Source organism: Geotrypetes seraphini, chromosome 12, assembly GCF_902459505.1.
Source record: "Geotrypetes seraphini chromosome 12, aGeoSer1.1, whole genome shotgun sequence".
In the NCBI taxonomy this organism is placed as follows: Eukaryota; Metazoa; Chordata; class Amphibia; order Gymnophiona; family Dermophiidae; genus Geotrypetes; species Geotrypetes seraphini.
In genome coordinates this window covers 1,821,435-1,840,877 of record NC_047095.1, presented here as the reverse complement: position 1 = coordinate 1,840,877, position 19,443 = coordinate 1,821,435, and the positions used below count along the sequence as shown (strand labels likewise).

The window sequence follows — 19,443 nt, the reverse complement described above, 5'->3', positions numbered from 1 at the left end:
GTAGTTATTTGGTTGGTAGAGCTCAGTATCCCCACCTGCCAGGTAAAAGGATGTACTGGAGCTCTGGAGGGGTCCTGAGCCCAAAGTGAGGTCCCCATATGGCTACATTCCTGATGATGATGTTAAGGTACCCAAACAAGTAAAAGAGGCAATGGCAAAAGCCAGATAGATTCTTGGATACATAAGGAAAGGAAGGGCCAGCATGAAAAAGGTGATAATGCCTCTTTATAAGTCTCTGGTGAAACCTCAATTGGAGTACTGTGTATAATTCTGGAGCTCACACTTATAAAAATATATAAACAGAATAGAGTCTGTCCAGAGGGTGGTTACTAAAATGGTCAGTGGTTTTATTATAAAGCAAATGGAGACAAACTTAAAGATCTTAATAGGTATACAGTCTGTTCTTGTTATTCATAGTACTATGGTTTGTGGAAATGTTTGTGAACTTTGAAATTGCAAATAACATATCACAAGAATCTATGGGAAAATAGAGGTTAGGTTCCAGCAGTAATGCTGCCCGATTCACTGATTCACTTTGGTTAAACGATTCGAATCAATTTGTTTCCCAAAAAAATCAGACACCAATTCAGTAAACAGCCCTCCCCTTGGTGAGGCCTGATATATCTCCAGGGCCTCCTAAAGCAGCAGCGGCAGCAGCAGCAGTGGACGGCTAGCAGACATTGGCTCTGAACAGGCTTGTTCGCAGCCTGCCCTGCTGGGGTCTTACCTCTGCCGCATCACTGATGATATAACAGATGAGGAAGCAGAGAGAAGCCCTGGTGGGGCAGGCATGAACAAGCTTGTTCAGAGCCTGCATCTGCTAGTTGTTCACTGCTGCTGCTGCTGCTGCATTAGGAGACCCAACGGTATGACAGATCTCGGGGGGGGGGGGGGGGGGGAGGGAGGTGTTAGTTGGGAAATGCTGCACGGGGGGGGGGAAATTGTTGGACATGGGGTGGAGGAGAGGGAGTGCAACAACGAGGTAGAAAACATAAAAACATAACATAAATATTTATTTCTATACCGCAATACCAATAAGTTCTATGCGGTTTACAAAATAGAATAAAAAACTGCACATATACAGTTGAATGTAATACATTAATTTCCCCAAAATCTTGTAAATAAATACATTTTCAATTGTCACCTAAAATGCTGAAATGAGCAAAAGGTCACTATTAGAGAATTCAAATCTTTATCCCATATTGCAGCTTGAAATGACAGGACCTCTCTCATGTATATTAATTAGGGCTGTCTTGAAATTATAATCCGTTGACAGCACTCGAACGGGAATGAAGGCAAGATCTTAGGGAGAAGAAGGGATTATAGCGCTACGTAGCTGGTATGGATAGGGAGAGTGAACAGTATGGGAGGCATTTCTATAACTTAGCACCTTGGTTTAGGGGGCGCTACAATGCCACTTAGCGCCAATTCTAACACAGCACAGGCCCAACTAAGCAGTTTTAGAATATTACACAAACCTGCATGAGTGTGCCATAATTAAGTGCAACCCATTATGCCATGTCAATAGCAAGTGTAAATGGGTTGCACCTAAGTGCATGAAGTGATAATGCATGTAGCTGATAGTATCGGAGGCACCTTCAGTTCGGGCCCCCTCTGCTTTCATGGCTGGCAGGGATGCAAAAACCCACGAACAGAAGACAGCTTCTGCCTGAGCCACACCTACAGCAGCACTTAATTCAGCAGGTGCACTTTGGCCACTATACAGGCTCCCTCACACATGTTCAGTTCAGGTCCAAGGGAGCATGCTTGGGAGAGCTAGCATTAGTGACCAAAGTGCGCCTGCTCAATTATGTACTGCTCATTTCGCATAGGCACAACTCAGGCAGGAGATGTCTTCAGCTGGAGGGGCTTGGCATCCCCACCAGCACAGGTAATATTTTATGGCGGCAGGGAGAGGGGGAAAGGAGCGAAAATATCGGCTCCAAAAATTGACTTCTAGTTGTGCCCCTGGATAGTATTCTATAAGTTACCCCCTTACTTGGTGCCATGCTGTAACCAGACAGACATCGTGCCTGACCTGGTTCCAGCTAAAGTTCCTGCTATGACTCAAAAGAAAACCCGTAAGGGAATGGATAGGGATTGTTCTAGGGGTGATTTTCAGGTTAACCACCAGGGGGAGCCTGAAATCTCCAAGGACCTCCTGCAAGAGCCATATCTAGGTCACCACAGGAGGAGCCCAAGAGCCCCAGGCAGGTCTGCTGACTTAGGTAGAATAGGGCATGCCCCTGCAGTACAAAAGCCAGCAGCTGAGAGCAAGCAGACAGGCAGGCTAGGGAGAAGGTTCAGACCTTTACTCCCTGAGAGTCTCCTCGGGCCAAGCAGGGATGATACAGCCTCACCTATGGAGGTACAGGAGACTGGAGAAATGCTGGAGGAAGTTCTTTCTGATGCTGATCTTCCCATGGAACTTGACAACCTGCCTGAAGAAGTGAGTCCCTGTGAGGAAGCCATGGAGGTTGGTCTTTCCATCAGCTGCAAGTCCTAATTGGCTGAAACAGTGAGTGTGTTTCCAGCTCCCTTTGTTTGAAAGTGACTGTGTGCTGGAATTGAACCTTTTGGGATTTTTGCTTTACTTTTCTTTTGCTTTTGTGAAGCTGATAGTGTCTAGTTTGGGAGAGGTTTGCTGTTACCTGGGAGGGCAATTTTGTAGGCTATAAGATAGCTAATTGAAAGCAAACCTGGGACACTCTTCCTTGCCTGGCAGTGCAGTGAAAGGCTGCCAGAGGCTTCACTTTGAAGCACTGTGTATAGAAAATTCAGTGACTTGAACTCTATGTTTGGACTAAAATGTACAACCTGTTTGGGAGCAGGTTGCAGTAAGCTCTGAGGTGAGCCTAACCTCAGAGTAGGATAAACCTGAAGAGGAAATAGTAAAGAAGGCAGTGGAGCCTTATTCTTGGAACTGTTTATTGCTCACTTTTTGAGTTTGAGACTGCTTGAAGGTTTATGATTTACTTACCTGTTTGTTTGGTTCGTGTTTTTCCTGATTTTTTATGTTGGAAAGAATAAACCTGAAGTATTTTGATTTACTACCTTTTTGAACATTTTTTGCTTTTGATTTAATTGGTGTCAGTCCAAGCCTGCAGGGTGACTCCAGTCCGGGTCACACGCAAGTGCGAGTATATATTGTAACCACTGAGGGGTGCTGTTGAGTCACGATCTGACCAGGGTCCCGGTTACAATGCCTATTTATGCCCACCCTGGAGATACACACTACTGCACTTAGGCTCCACTATATAGGATAGCGCCTACTGCACTTATGCACAAAGCGCCTAGTGCACTTATGCACAAAGGTGCCATTCAATAAATGGCACCATCTGCCTAAAAAATGGCTGTCGATCGCGTGTCAATCACACAATGGCGCTTTTTGTAAAATCGTAACTTTGTGAAAAGTAGGTGCCGGAAAAGTAGGCCAAGGTTGGAAAGGCCTACATCCAGCGTTAGGCGCACCTACAATGGCATTAGGCATTGTAAAATGCTTCTGTAACCGCGATGCAGACACTGTTTTTTTTTTTATAGGTGCCTACATTTTTTTTAAACAATATTAATCATTTTTAAATGGCTTTTTTCACTTGTTAGGCACCTATCTTAAGGCGCCATTTATAAACTGTGGGCCAAAATGGCCAATTAATATTATCATTCATGTGCATACATAATGTGTTTTTATGTGATACAATTAAAACGTTATTCTTATTTTGGCCATGCATGTAGCCTTCTTCTATTACTTGCTCTTTTCTTTCAACTCATTTGAAGCATGCCCCCCCTCCCCCTTTTTCTTGCGATTTCTGTTGAGAAGCAAAGATTATTTATTTGTGGCAGTAATGAACCTCCTTCCTAAGATGGGATATGAAGAGTGTGATCTTAGTCCCTCAAACTGAATGCTGACATTCACCATAATACCTAGAGTTTACAGGATGTACAGAATATTACCTGTTCCATCCCTCTGATGGGAAGATTTTAATCTAATTCAAGCCAGAAGATTTTGTCCTGTATAAGAGTTTGTTGTGCCAGATAATAGAATCACATCCCCAGCAGAGCTCTACAACATAGGCGAGTCTTTTTTTATGCTCTCCTGTAGCATCTCTTCAGGTTGTGTTGTACTGGTTGAGGAGCTACTTGCTGGAGCCCTATTGGTAGAGATCATGCTCAACAGATCAAAGGGTAAAGGTAATATAATGGTAGAACGTTTCTCAGCAGATAGTGATTGGAGGGTGTGAAGGTAACGCAACTGGGTAGCAGCTGGGCTTCCAGACAATATTTCTGCTGCTATCTTCAGAGATTCAGAGGCAACCTTCTCACTTTCTGCAGCAATCACCTAGAACCAAAGGAGAGAGAGCTGTAACAAGCATCTCATAGTGACTGCATTGTCTCTTAGCTGTGATCAGAACTCCTGCACACCATTTCCAATTATATAGGTCCCCCTGCAGCTTTATTCTCTGAGCCTGTCATTGGCCATTTCCTGTTCTGCAGAATGCTTCCTTCCTTCCTGTATGAATATATATGGAACCTAACGGAGAAGTTAGAGAAGCAGTCAGGAAGACTGCACAAGCCTCTCTTCTATGTTCCCTTATTAAAGAAGGAACAGCTAAGTGGCAGTGCTAGAGTGTAGTAGCATGGAGGGACACCGAGCATGAGAAGGCTGGAGACAATTTGATTTTTTTTTAAATAAAATACTTTGTGCATTCTACTCCAGCCTCACGCTCCACTGATTGCAGACCACACTTGAAAATGTTTCCTTCCTAAGGAAATTTTAAAACTGGAAATATCTGAGTCAAATGTATTTCAGAAGGTTATATACCTTCCATCATCTCCAGCAATGTCAACTAGAGGATCTGTGGATGTAACTCCAGCATTAGCAGCTGGGGAACTTGCTGCCTTCTTAGAGGACACTCAAGATATAATTTCCACTCATTCAACTTTGTTGGTAACTCTCTTGTTGGAAAGAAATACATTGCTAGTTTTAAAGAATTACTTTAAATATTAAAAAGTTTTTTTTTGCGGGCAGCCAATTCAAATTTTTTCAGATGTACTGAGAGCCACTCAGGAACGTAGGAAACAGTTCAGGATTCTGGCGTTTGGAGCAACTTTTTTCCTGCCTTTTCCCTGTAGATATATTTTACATTATCAGGAGAAGAGGAGGAGCACCAGCCTAGTGTGGCTGCCAATATCCCTTACCCTTCTGCACTTAGGGCCACTTTTATCAAGTTGAATAGCGCGGGCTGGCACAGTAAGTGCACTGATGTCCAATGGGATTTAAAAGGCTTTGGTGCATTGGCCATGAAGCACTCACTAGCCCAGCTTGATAAAAGAGGCCCTTGGTACATAGTTCCAATGTCACGTTCCTTCAGCCAGCTAAGAGATTTGATACTGGAGCCTTTCCCAAAAAAGCAGAAGACTTGAGCAATCCAATTTCCTGATGCTTATGCTTAAGGGGAATGTAAACAGGAGTGTTCTGCGTGAGAAGCGGAGTTTGTCCAGTAGGATGTAGTGTTTCAGAAGGTAGGTGGGAGTGGTGCCGAAGAGTGTCTTGTAGCAGAGGCAGCCGAATTTGAAGATTATTCAGGCCAGTGAAGTTTCTTTTAATACGGGGGTTATGTGTTCGGATTTTTTCAGGCCAAAGATTAGTCGAAAGGCCGTGTTCTGGATTAATCAAATAAGATTGAAGAAAATGGAAATTTGTTCAAAACAAAAAACTAATATGAACCAGAGAACAAATTCATATCAAGTTTATATTGAATTTGTTCACGTGTTCTGGATTAGCCTAGAGGTGTCACTGATGCCTATAATTTTGCCTTCAACCATTGTTTCCTTAAAAGAAGATGATGAAATTGGAAGAACTGTGAACTCTCGCCTGGATAGTGTCCCATTCCCTCAGCAGGGAGAGACTGTTTTAGTGTCTTCTGACAGGATTCAGGTTGTTTAAATTTACTTCAGTCTCAGAAACATTTGAATTTTAGCAATACATTTAGTTGCGGTCTGATCAAGGTACAGTGAATGCTATTCTACTGCAATTATTCTACCCTTTTTTTCTCTCTTTGCCTGTCTACCTTGATATTCAGAAGACATACCACTAGAACCTGATGTTTCCTTGCTCTGAGTGCTATTACCTTCACTTTAGCTTGTCTCTGGGCTTCTGCTTCCACTGCTATTGACTGCTGAAGCTCAGCAGGAAGTCGTACATCCTTACTGCAAGAGAAGCAAACATTCAAATTGAGCAGACTGAAGAAGCATTTCAGCAGAAACCACACATGGATGTTCTCAGCTATAGAATTTCCATGTTTGCAGAAAGGTGGCAGACAATTAAAGGGAGTTAAACAGCTGGGAATGGCCACCAACCAGTGAATTCGCTTGGGTATAGCTATCTAGTCATTTTCAGCAGCACTTAAAAGTGGAAGGCAGCTATGTTAGGGGTGTTCTAGGGGTGGAATCTGGTCATCTCCCAATATTCAGAGCTAACTGGCCAGGTTTAGCCCAAAAAGCACAGTTACTTACCGTAACAGGTGTTATCCAGGGACAGCAGGCAGATATTCTCACATGTGGGTGACGTCATCCACGGAGCCCCAGCGCGGACAGCTTTTCAAGCAAACTTGATTGAAGTTTCAAGTTTGCACACTGCACCACGCATGTGTGTGCCTTCCTGATCCACTAGAGGGCGCATACCCTCCTCATGGTCCTCAGTTCAGATAGCTAGCAAAGAAGCCAACCTCGGGGAGGCGGGCGGGTTGTGAGAATATCTGCCTGCTGTCCCTGGATAACACCTGTTACGGTAAGTAACTGTGCTTTATCCCAGGACAAGCAGGCAGCATATTCTCACATGTGGGTGACCTCCAAGCTAACCAAAAAGGGACGGAGGGAAGTTGGCAATACAAGAAAACAGATTACGCAAAACCGACTGGCCAAACCGGCCGTCGCTCCTGGACAGAGTATCCAGGCAGTAGTGGGAGGTGAAAGTATGAACCGAAGACCAAGTGGCAGCCTTGCAAATCTCCTCGATAGGCGTCGACCTGAGGAAAGCTACAGAAGCCGCCATCGCTTGGACTTTATGTCCCGTGACTCGACATTGCAGCGCGATACCAGCCTGAGCGTAGCAAAAGGAAAAACAAGCAGCCAACCAGTTGGACAAGGTGCGCTTGGAAACTGGGCGTCCCAACCAATTAGGGTCGAAGGACAAAAAGAATTGAGGAACCGTCCAAGGAGACTGAGTGCGTTGAAGACAAAAAGCCAACGCCCTCTGACAGTCAATTGTGTGAAGCGCCACCTCGCTAGGAGGCGAGTGGGGCTTCGGAAAAAAGACCGGATCCGAAACCACCCTGGACAAGAACTGGGGTTGAGTACGCAGGACCACCGTGTCATGATGAAATACAGGAAAAGACGGGTCCGCAACCAGAGCTTGCAGCTCACTGACTCTGCGAGCAGACGTGAGAGCAACCAGGAAACCCACCTGCCAGGTGAAGTAATTCAAAAGAGCTTCATCAATGGAATCAAATGGAGGTATCACCAATTGAGCCAGGAACACACAAAGATCCCAAACCACCGGAGGGATGTACAATGAAGAGATCCCTCATAAAACGGGAAACCATCTGGTGGACGGAGAGCAGCGTCCCATTTAGCGGCCGAAGAAAGGCAGCAAAAGCACAGAGGTGGACTCGAATAGATGTAGATTTGAGACCAGACCGAGACAAGTGCAACAGAAAATCCAGCACTGAAGGCAAGGAGGCAGAGAGCGAATCCATGCGGTGCTCAGCACACCACTCAGCAAATCAGGACCATATCTGGGAAAAGCATTGCCGAGTGGAGATCTTTCGAGAGGCCTCGAGAACACCCCCACCGACTGAGAGAAACAGAAGGAGGGAGGCACGTTGCGAGGAACCAAGCTGATAAGTGTAGAGACTGCAGATTGGAATGCAACAGAAACCGCAACACTGAGACAGCGGAGATGGGAACATAGGTAGAAGCTGAGTCTCCCTGACACGCTGGAGGAGCAGGGAGAACCATGGCCGCCAGGGCCACAGAGGAGCCATCAAGATCCTGGTTGCGCAGACCGACAGGAGGTGTATCAAAGACCCGAGAATCAGAGTAAAGGGAGGGAACGCATAGAGGAACCTGCCCATTCCATCGAGAAGGCAAGCATCCTCCTCGATGCGAACCCAGGAGAACATCCTCGAGCAATATCGAGGCAACCAGTGAGTGAGGGGCGAAGCGAACAGAACTACCTGTTGGGTTCCCCACCGAACAACCACATGCCGCAGAGTCCGAGAATGGAGCAACCATTCATGCGGTCGAAAAGGGCGACTCAACGTGTCCAACAGACAATGCTGCACGCCCTGGAAAAACACCGCCCGAAGAAAGAAGCAGTGGTGTAACGTCCCCTGCCAATGACGAAGGGCTTCCCTGCAAAGTAACAGGGAACCTGTACACCCTGGCTTGGTCACAGAAACAACGCCACCGAGATGTCGGGACGCACCAGGACCCCGCAATCTTGCAACCCATAACGAAAATCCACCACGGCATTGTAAATGGCCCGGAGCTCCATCAGATTGATGCGGCTGCGACAGTCTGCACCCGACCAAGGACCCTGAGTCCGAAGGCCGTCGAGATGCACCCCTAAGCCCATGCCGAGGAGTCCATCGGCAGAACCTTCTGATGCGGGGATACGAAGTGGTGGCCCACCAACGAAACGAGCGTGTCCAGGAGGGAGGCACCACAATGTGCTGGGAAGCGGGATCCCGATCCTGCCATCACTGAGATGCTCGGGTCCAGCGGGGAACACGAAGATGAAACCAGGCGAACAGCGGGACATCACCGTGGAGACCCCTGATCCAAAAAGGATCAGCAACAGCTCAGCCGAGGCCAAAGACCGCTGAGACACCAACTGACTCAAGCGCCGACAGGCAGCCTGCCGAGGCAGAGGCAGAAAAGACCGGAGGCGGACCGAGGACAGAGGGGCCACCTTCCGGCATAAACAAACAAGGGCCTCCCCCTGAGGCCGAGACAAGAAGGAGCGCAGACAAACTGGGTCCAGGTCCGCCCCGACGGACTCCCGAGACCGGGGTGGGCAGAGTCTGACCCACTCCCGTACTAGAAACTAGTGCAGGTCACGAAGGGCCAGGACCAGACGCAGAAGGGAGGATGGGAATGCCCAACCGACAGAAGAGAGGCAATACTCCCGGTGCGTAGACACAGAGACACCCCTCCCGAAGGGAGGGGAGGAATCCCCAGAAGGGGAGCAGCCCAGAGGCTATGCGAGAATAGTCAAAAGGACGGCCAGGAGTCGCCGAAGCCGGCGGCTGAACCCTAACCCGGCGCTGCTGCAGCTATTGCGGCTGCTGCAAAGGAGGCCGAGATAACACAAGAAAGGTATCCAGAGGGCCCCTCCGGAGAAGGAGACCAACCCACCAAGGCAGACGGGATTTAGCTGGAGGCGTCCCGAGGGGCGAAGGACCGGTCGCGGTCTGAGAGGCGGTTAGTGGCCACCGCAAGAGAGGCCTGAAGAAGCGCAGAACTCACGCAAGTAAAAGCGGCGAGACGACCCTGGAGGTTCGGATCCTCAGCCACACTCTGCGCCAAGCGAGATGACGCATGGCGGGAGCAATAGAGCCGGAGCAGGGAGAGAGTCTCCTCCAGGAAACCAAACTCCGCACTACAAGATTCCGTCACGGCTGCCCGGAATGAACCGAAGAGAAAGCGGGGAAGCCTCTCGAACCGGAGCTGGAGACGCCGAGGCGTAAACCCGCAGTCGACGCCGAGGCCCAATACCTCAGCCGCTGCCGAGGTAAAACGGCCCAAGTGACGTCAAGGCACAAAGCTTCCGTCGACGGCACGAAGCCTCGGCAACGACGAGGTACCGAGCTCCAGCCGACGATGAGGCCCCCAGCCTCAGTCGACGTCGAGGCACAAGCCTCAGGCGACGTCAAAGCACCAGCGTCAAATGACGCGGAGCACACGGCCGCAGCCGACGTTGAAGGTACAAAGACACACAGCCTCAGTCGACATCGAGACCCCAAGCCCCAGTCGACATTGAGTCAGAAAATCAAAGCACAAAGCCTTAGACGACGTCGAGGCACCCAGCCGCATACTACGTCGAGGCACAAGGCCTCAGGCGGTGGTGAGGCACCAAGCCGCAGTCGACGTCGAGGCACAAAGCCTCAGTCGAGGCACCAAGCCCCAGTCGACGTCGAGGCACCAAGCCCCCAGTCGACGTCGAGGCACGAAACCTTCGTCGACGTCGAGGTACGAAGCCTCCGTTGAGGCACGAAGCCTCAGTCGACGTCGAGGCACGAAACCTCCGTCGACGTCGAGGCACGAAACCTCCGTCGACGTCGAGGCACGAAACCTCCGTCGACGTCGAGGCACGAAGCCTCCGTCGACGTCGAGGCACGAAACCTCCGTTGACGTCGAGGCACGAAACCTCCGTCGACGTCGAGGCACGAAGCCTCCGTCGAGGCACGAAGCCTCCGTCGAGGCACGAAACCTTCGTCGACGTCGAGGTACGAAGCCTCCGTCGAGGCACGAAGCCTCCGTCGACGTACGAAACCTCCGTCGACGTACGAAACCTCCGTCGACGTCGAGGCACGAAGCCTCCGTCGAGGTCGAGGCACGAAGCCTCCGTCGGGGCACCAAGCCTCCGTCGGGGCCCCAAGCCTCCGTCGGGGCCCCAAGCCTCCGTCGGGGCCCCAAGCCTCCGTCGAGGCACGCAGCCTCCGTCGAGGCACGCAGCCTCAGTCTACGCCGAGGCACGAAGCCTCAGTCGACGTCGAGGCACGAAACCCCCTTCGACGTCGAGGCACACAGCCTCCGTCGAGGCACGAAGCCTCCGTCGAGGCACCAAACCTCCGTCGAGGCACCAAGCCTCAGTCGACGGCGAGGCACGAAGCCTCCGTCGAGGCACGAAGCCTCCGTCGAGGCACGAAGCCTCCGTCGAGGCACGAAACCCCCGTCGAGGCACCAAGCCTCCGTCGAGGCACCAAGCCTCAGTCGACGGCGAGGCACGAAGCCTCCGTCGAGGCACGAAGCCTCCGTCGAGGCACCAAGCCTCCGTCGAGGCACCAAGCCTCCGTCGAGGCACCAAGCCTCCGTCGAGGCACCAAGCCTCCGTCGAGGCACGAAGCCTCAGTCGACGGCGAGGCACGAAGCCTCCGTCGAGGCACGAAGCCTCAGTCGACGGCGAGGCACGAAGCCTCCGTCGAGGCACGAAGCCTCCGTCGAGGCACGAAGCCTCCGTCGAGGCACCAAACCTCCGTCGAGGCACCAAGCCTCCGTCGAGGCACGAAGCCTCAGTCGACGTCGAGGCACGAAGCCTCCGTCGAGGCACGAAGCCTCAGTCGACGTCGAGGGACGAAGCTCCAGTCGACGTCGAGGCACGAAGCTCCAGTCGACGTCGAGGCACATCGAGTTTCAGAAGTCGGCACCGTACCAATGAAACTGGTAATAAAGGTGCAGCAGTGCACTCCATAAGGGCAACCTCGATATGAGTATTCCCATGAAAGGAGGCACGCTTTGAAGGTCTCGTAGAGGCGGGCACGATCGCACTCGATGCCTGGAATGCCTGAGACTCAGCCGGTGGCGTTACCGAGGTAACGCACCTAGAAGAAAGAAAGAAAGAAAAACTTACCGGGGATCGAAGCTGCACAGTCCGATTCCAACGAAGGAAAGAGGGTCCCGGCCATTCTGCTCACACGAGGTGAGCCCAGAGAGAGGCCAGGGAAGAAGAAAATACAGCTGCAGGCAAATGAGGCCTAGCCGCATGGCTGGGAAAAACACAATAAAAAGTCCTTTCTTTTTTTTTTTTTTTTGAAACAAAGAAATACACGATCAATTAACAAACGCACAGCGACTCCCTAACAAAATAAAGAAGCCGCGGTGCCAGAAAGGCACTTAGAAGAACGCAGAGAAGAGAGACAAGGTCTTTCTGGCTCAGCGGAAAACTAAGAACTGAGGACCATGAGGAGGGTATGCGCCCTCTAGTGGATCAGGAAGGCACACACATGCGTGGTGCAGTGTGCAAACTTGAAACTTCAATCAAGTTTGCTTGAAAAGCTGTCCGCGCTGGGGCTCCGTGGATGACGTCACCCACATGTGAGAATATGCTGCCTGCTTGTCCTGGGATAAAGGCTTTTTTGAGCCGCTTTTTCGGCCCTTTATTTTGCTCTTAACCCTTTCAGGACCATAAGGATCGTAGGCCAATTTTTGTGGTTTTGACGACATTTTTATGGTAAAAAGGGCTTGCAGATGCCAAAAAATTGATTTTTTTTTGTGAAATATCATTATTTTTATTTAAAAAAATCACACTTCTGGCTTATGGACAGTGTGGCAAGTGAATCTTCTCGTCAATCTAGCAATGACGCTAATGAATGAATGTCGGAACCAGTTTGTTTACATAAAGGCAGTATCATATGGAATCCGTACATATCAAATTTAGAACTGTAGACTATCCCAATCAAAATTTATAGGATTTTAAAGTTATGGGACAAATATGTCCCTTGGTCCTGAAAGGGTTAAAGCCTTTCACTGAGCATTTATTTACATCAATTACTTATTATTATAGAGACCGCATGATGTACGGGACAGGACTTATTAAGGTTTTCTAAACCTGGTGCTGGTCACCTATGAGTTTTCTTCCAGGGGCCACAAAAAGTTAAACTTAGGCCCGTACTGAGGTGTCTCACGTTTATTAACTTTTACTTATTTACAGCCAGTGGATGTTCTTTGAGAGCTCTATATAGGGTACTGCCAATGCTTTCTTGTCAGGTTTAGCCCATACATAAGGCCGCATAAATAAATAACTATCCTATCTTAGGCGCCAGCTCAGTGGTCTCCAAGCTTTTTCATGCAAAGGGATACAGTGTGAATACAAGAAAGCTCTGAGGGCCATCATAAGATTTCAAGCTCACATCCTGCTAATTTTTTTTTTTTGTAATTCTTTATTTAGACACTGTGCCCACATTTACAACAGTAAGGCAAGGGGGGGAGACTTTGCTTTTCAATGGGGAAGGGTAAGTTAGCTGGTTCTATGGGGGGGAGTTGGGAGGTTGGGATGGGGAGGGGGTGGGAGTGGGGGGGATCTGTCGTGGGGGGAAGGGTGTGGTATTTTGTATACACTGTACTCTTGCTGCTAATTTTAAAAACCGCCTTGTCCTGCATTGCCACCTTCTTCTAGGAAAAGATCAGAGAAGTTCTAAAGGAGAAACTGCCACTATATTAGATTACTAGTCTTATAGCCCGTTACATTAACGGGTGCTAGAATATATGTGTGTGTGTCTGTCTTTATTTTTTTTCTCTCTCCTTAGCCGCTTTCTGTATTTCTGTCTGTCATTTTTTTTTTTTTCCTTGGCTGTCCACTACCACCCCTTGCCTGCTCCCCCTGTCCATTCTCCCTTCCTTTTACCTCCCCTGTTATTAACGGGTGCTAGAATATATGTGTGTGTGTCTGTCTTTATTTTTTTTTCTCTCTCCTTAGCCGCTTTCTGTATTTCCGTCTGTCTTTTTTTTTTCCCTTGGCTGTCCACTACCACCCCTTGCCTGCTCCCCCTGTCCATTCTCCCTTCCTTTTACCTCCCCTGTGTCCTCCACCACCCCATCATAAGAACATAAGAAGTTGCCTCCACTGAGTCAGACCAGAGGTCCATCGTGCCCAGCGGTCCGCTCCCGCGGCGGCCCATCAGGTCCGCGACCTGTGAAGTGGTTTCTGACTATTTCTATAACCTACCTCTAGTTCTATCTGTACCCCTCGATCCTCTTATCCTTTAGGAACCTATCTACACCTTCCTTGAACTCCTGTAATGTGCTCTGGCCTATCACATCCTCTGGAAGCGCGTTCCATGTGTCCACCACCCTCTGGGTAAAAAAGAACTTCCTAGCATTTGTTCTAAACCCTTTCAGTTTCTCTGAGTGACCCCTAGTACTTGTGGTTCCCCACAGTTTGAAGAATCTATCCCTGTCTACCCTTTCTATGCCCTTTAGGATTTTGAAGGTTTCTATCATGTCTCCTCTAAGTCTCCGCTTTTCCAGGGAGAACAACCCCAGCATTTTCAACCTGTCAGCGTATGAATAATTTTCCATACCTTTTATCAGTTTAATTGCTCTTCTCTGGACCCCCTCAAGCACCTCCATGTCCTTCTTGAGGTGCGGCGACCAGTACTGAACACAATATTCCAGATGTGGGCGCACCATTGCACGATACAGCGGCATGATGACTTCCTTCGTCCTAGTTGTGATACCCTTTTTAATGATGCCCAACATTCTGTTGAGTCCACCATCACCCCCAGGTCTCTTTCAAGGTTGCTCACCCCTAGCAATGATCCCCCCATTTTGTAGCTGAACATCGGATTCTTTTTTCCTACATGCATGACCTTGCATTTCTCTATGTTAAAACTCATTTGCCACTTTTTTGCCCATTCTTCCAGTCTCGTTAGGTCCCTTTGCAGGTCTTCACAGTCTTCCGTCCTTCTAACCCTGCTGCAGAGTTTGGTGTCATCGGCAAATTTGATAACCTCACATTTTGTCCCCGTCTCCAGATCGTTTATAAATATATTGAACAGGAGCGGTCCCATCACTGCTCACCTTATCCAGCAGAAGCCCTTCTCCCTTTGTTTTACCTCCCCCTGTCCATCATCACCTCCTTCCTGCTCCCCCTGTCCAGCAGTAGGCCTGTCTTCATTTTTCTGCCCCCCTCCCTGTTCATCAGCACCTCTTCCCCTGTCCATCAACCCCTTTTCTGCCCTCCATTTCCGTGTGTTGCAGCATTTGGGTGGGCCTGAGCCTAAAGTGATTGGGCATGAGACCCCATCCCCTGCCCAGCATCTCTGCTTCTTCTCCTCTCCCCCCCCCCCAGGTGACCAGGAATCTTTGAACTCTGTGCCTTCTCGCTCATCCATACCTTTGAAAGTCTGCATTTTTGTTTTATTTTGATTTGATTGGAGACATCCGACTGGGGCCGTCGCGGCCGACATCCGACTCGGGCTGCAGCGGTCGACTTCCGCCTCGGGGGTGGGGGGTGGAGGAAGAGAGAGCGGAGAGGCGGCGAAGGCAACATGGAGCAGGACAGAGCAGGACAGAGCGTATGCCGCGCATGCGCACTTCCTATGTGTCGCTACAGCTCACGGAAAACCGGCACACACATAGGAAGTGCACATGTGCGGCCTAGAGTTTTATTATATTAGATTCTCCCGTGGCTTTTGCTTTCCTGCCAGTTTTAAGGGAGCTCTTTTCTTCCTTTTGATTTGATTGTAAATCACCCCGATATTTGCCTTGAAGGGCAGTACAGCAAATTAAACATAAAGAGGTAGGTAAGTGGAGGAGAGAGAGCAGCGCCTAACCCACAGGAGAATAAAATGGAGGGATTTATGTTAATGACATGGGACAGACAGCAGTCTCTATTTAATTATTGGTTCTTGAACCAGGTTCTCCTTTCATTAGGCATTTTCCTACCTACATTTCTGTTCTCTCCACTTTGATCCCCCAGCGGCATGTGACAGCATCCAGGGCCACCTGCAAAAATGAAACAGGACGTAATGTTGATTGGTAAACATCTGTTGAAAGGATCTGTAGTATACATCTGTTCAACTTCTAATTTTAAAAGATGGGGGGGCCTACAACTCCATTGGCTCCCAGTAATTTCCAGGGTCTGCTTTAAATGTGCCTGCCTAACTTTCAAGATTCTCCACAGCATTTTTCCCCCTTTAATTCCTCTGTCTTGGAATGCTGCAAGACCTGACATCACCAGATCTATCCAGAAGCTTAAATTATCTTTCCCCTCACTAAAAGGCATTACCTACATTGGAAAACTAGGGAAATCTCTTCATTTTAAAACGACAGAGTTCTGGAATAATTTCCCTGCCCAGCTGCACAACATGGGCTCTTTCCGCCTATTCCGTAGACAGCTGAAAACTTGGCTATTTTCAAAAATGTAAATTTCCGCTTCCCCCTACCACCAACTCCCACTGTACAGTAAACCCCTGCAAATTTGCAGTTTGCGAATCGCGGACTCAGTAATTCGCGGCATTTTCTTCCACCACTTCCTTATACTAAAGTCATGGTTACACTAATCAGGAGCTGCTTTGACACGCTAGTTGGCGTGTCAAAGCAGCTCCTGATTGATGTAGCCTGACTTTAGTAACAGGAAGAGGCCGTCGGAGCATATCGCGAGTGATTTTCTGCACCCACCAGCGCCCCAGCTGCCCTCTCCTGCCTTTTGACAGGCAAAAAAACATATTTGTGTTTTTTCAAAATTCGCAGGGGTTCCTGCGAATTTTTTTAAACCGTGTCGAGCTCTATATTTATAGAGAAGATGCGGTATATAAGCTTAAGGTTTAGATTAGTGTTTTCACTCTCTGAATTCCAGTTTGTGTTTTATTAGTCTAACAGTTCACAATGTACATGCTTAGCACTGTGCTGTGTACGAACTAAGCTGGCTTCATGTTCAGTTTACGGCAGCTCTTACTAGGAGATGCCTGACAAAAATAAATTATTTCAAAGAAAACCAACTCGGTACAAATAATTCATGTTTTGAGACTCATATATTCAGGTCTGTGTTTCAAAGTAATTAATGAACTCTGCAGTATGGAAAAAGGCAAAGAAGAAATTCTTAGGGATGAGGAAGTGACCCAAAGGTTTTTGGGTCAGCACCCTACTGTAAATTAAAATGCTGCCTTCTTCCATAGACACCCAGGATAAGGGCTGACCCTAGTGAGTTGCAGGTCCAAGGCAAATCAGTTGGAAAGGCACCCATTTCCCCTCAGATCAAAGCGCAGGAAAGAGCTGTCCATGTCATCTGCTGTTGTAGCTTCTTACGCAATGCAGAATTTCTACAGAATTGCACAGTCATGTAGAATTCCCTTTTCCCGTGCAGAATCCAGACTGTATCAGCATCTTTGGGTCATGGTATCAGTAGCAATTCCCACATGCTGCCTGCCACTAACCTGAAAGTCTCTCTGCAGCAGAGGGGAGGCTTTCGGGTTAGCGGCAGGCAGCATGTGAGAGTCACTGCCGATACCGTGACCCAAAGAAGCAAGCCTTAAGAGTACAGGGGAGGAAAGGAAGGAAAGTTGCTGGCACATGGGGAGGGGAAGGGTGAGAGGAAGGAAAGTTGGTGGCATAGGTGGAGAGGAGGGGTGAGAGGAAGGAAAGTTGGTGGCACGGGGGAAGGGAGGGATGAAAAGAAGGAAAGTTGTTGGCACAGAGGAGGAGAGGGGAGGGTGAGAGGAAGGAAAGATGCTGGCACTGGGGGAGGAAAGGAAGACATGCATGGTAAGGAGAGAGGATGAAATTGCACATAATGGAGGGGAGGAAGGGATAGAAGTTGCATGGAGGGGGATAGAGAAAAAATTAACACATGGTACAAAGAAGAGAGAGAGAGGTGGATGAGATGGAGGGAGAGATACACAGGAGGTGGAGGGGGAGAAGGAGGGAGATGGATCCAGGAGCAGAATGGAGTGATGGAGAGATGTCTGGAAATGGGAGTGAGGGAAGAGAGTGGGAGACATGCTGGACCATGCGTGAGAGTGCAGCAGGGAAGAGATAGGGCGATGTCAGACTACAAGGGTGAGGAGGGAAGGAAGAGAGAGCAGATGCTGGGCTATAAGGGTGGATGAAGGAAGACGCTAGGCACCTAACTTGACTTAGGCACCAGTAGGTTTCAATATTAGGCGCTGGTATTTTATTGATTCATTCATTCAGTTTTCTATACCGTTCTCCCAGAGGAGATCAGAACGGTTTACATGAATTTATTCAGGTACTCAAGCATTTTTCCCTGTCTGTCCCAATGGGCTCACAATCTATTTAAAGTACCTGGGGCAAATTTGACAAAGATGGAAAAATAAAGTTTACAAAGCATGGTAAAAATATATGACAAAACATAGCACGATAAACACAGTATTACAAAGCATGACTAACATAGTATGACATGTCTAGTAAAAATGGTTAAGCAAGCATGCATGACGAAACATAGCATTGTGTGGCAAACATGGTATGAGAGATCGTAGCAGGGCCAAGCTAGTATGGCAGATATATGGTGCATATGGTGTATAGTAAAGTATTCTAGGACAAGGATGACGAACAGTGTGACATAGTGTGGTAGAACATTGGATGATAAAACATGGCATTAGGCCAAGGTTTTCTTGACCTAATTTACCAATGCCTAAAGCAGATGCCTACCGGTACTTAAGGCATTCCACACCCAAACTCTGCCCCTAGCCATGCCTACTTTTGGGGTTTGTGCGGGTAGGCGCCTCATTGTAGGTGCCTACCTGAAAATTAATTTTTTTAAATTGTTTTTTATTTAGTTTTTAATGGTGCTGTTCAATTAACAGCGCCAATTGAACCAATTAAAAAAAATAGCAAGTTAGGGCATCCCAATCTAGGCACCTACCAGTAGGCACCGTTTATAGAATCAGGGCCATTGTGAAGTAATACAAAACCCTACAAATGTCACTCGGGACCATGCCATAACAGCACTGACCTCCAGAACTCACACAAGGACCTAGTGAGGCAAGGCAGTACTATAAACATTGGAGTGGGCACTAGAACATAAACACATAACTGGGAAAACTCAATAAGCCGGACTGCTAAAGATCTTTTTACAGAAGCAGGGCTAGTGTTAGAGATACAGGAGTTATGGGCAGAATTTGAGAGAGGGCACTAAGAACAATTCACAGGCAAGAATTTGGGGGGCAGGGTTGGAGCCCTCTGTGACGTGGCAATTGTCCTTTTTGCACCACTTAATGTTAACGCTCTATGGAAACGTCATGCAAACGGATTACACACAGTCTGACCGTCATCTCTCAAATTATGCAGACGAAAATGAAACTAAAATGTCAAGAATCCACCCTCTGTGGTGTGGAGTAGCAGTCTAATGGTCAGCGTAGAGGTTTGAGAACCAGGGGAACGGGGTTTGATTCCCATTGCATCTGCACAAGTCACCTAATCCTCCGGTATCCCAGGTACAAAATAAGCACAGTCAAATTTCGGTTTGCGAGTAACGCGGTTTGCGAGTGTTTTGCAAAGACGAGCAAAACACTCTTGCAAATCTTGTCTTGCAAACCAAGCATTGACTTGATTTGCGAGCCCACACCCCCGAGAACTGACATCGCACTCCGCCCGCCCAATCCCTTACCGCGATCGGGCACTGGCACGCAGCACCAACCCACAGGATGTGCCGGTGCCCAAAGAGCCTGCCGCTGATTCTGCTGGGCCTTGAGCATCTGCACATGCTAAAAGCCTTCTGGTTCCCGCTCTCTCTGAGATTCTAATGAGATTCTCGGTGTCTCCAAGAATCTCATTAGAATCTCAGAGAGAGCGGGAGCCAGAAAGTCTTGAGCATGCGCAGATGCTCAAGGCCCAGCAGAATCAGCGGCAGACGGCAGGCTCTTTGGGCACCGGCACGTCTTGTGGGTTAGTGCTGCGTGTCGGTGCCTGATCGCGGTAAGT

The 19,443-nt window shown here is 48.5% G+C and overlaps 1 protein-coding gene across 2 annotated transcripts in view; it reads right to left on the bottom strand.

Moving 5' to 3' along the window:
• Positions 1-996: 996 nt before the first annotated feature.
• NPHS2 (NPHS2 stomatin family member, podocin) overlaps positions 997-19,443 on the bottom strand; it is a 38,757-nt gene continuing 20,310 nt past the window's right edge. For both annotated transcript variants that reach the window (XM_033916889.1, XM_033916890.1), the window contains exons 6-8: positions 15,452-15,507; positions 6,129-6,207; positions 997-4,336 (exon numbers count right to left, since the gene is read on the bottom strand). In XM_033916889.1, coding sequence (XP_033772780.1) covers positions 4,061-4,336; positions 6,129-6,207; positions 15,452-15,507 — 411 coding nt within the window. In that variant the 3' untranslated portion in view covers positions 997-4,060. The remainder of the gene's footprint in view (positions 4,337-6,128; positions 6,208-15,451; positions 15,508-19,443) is intronic.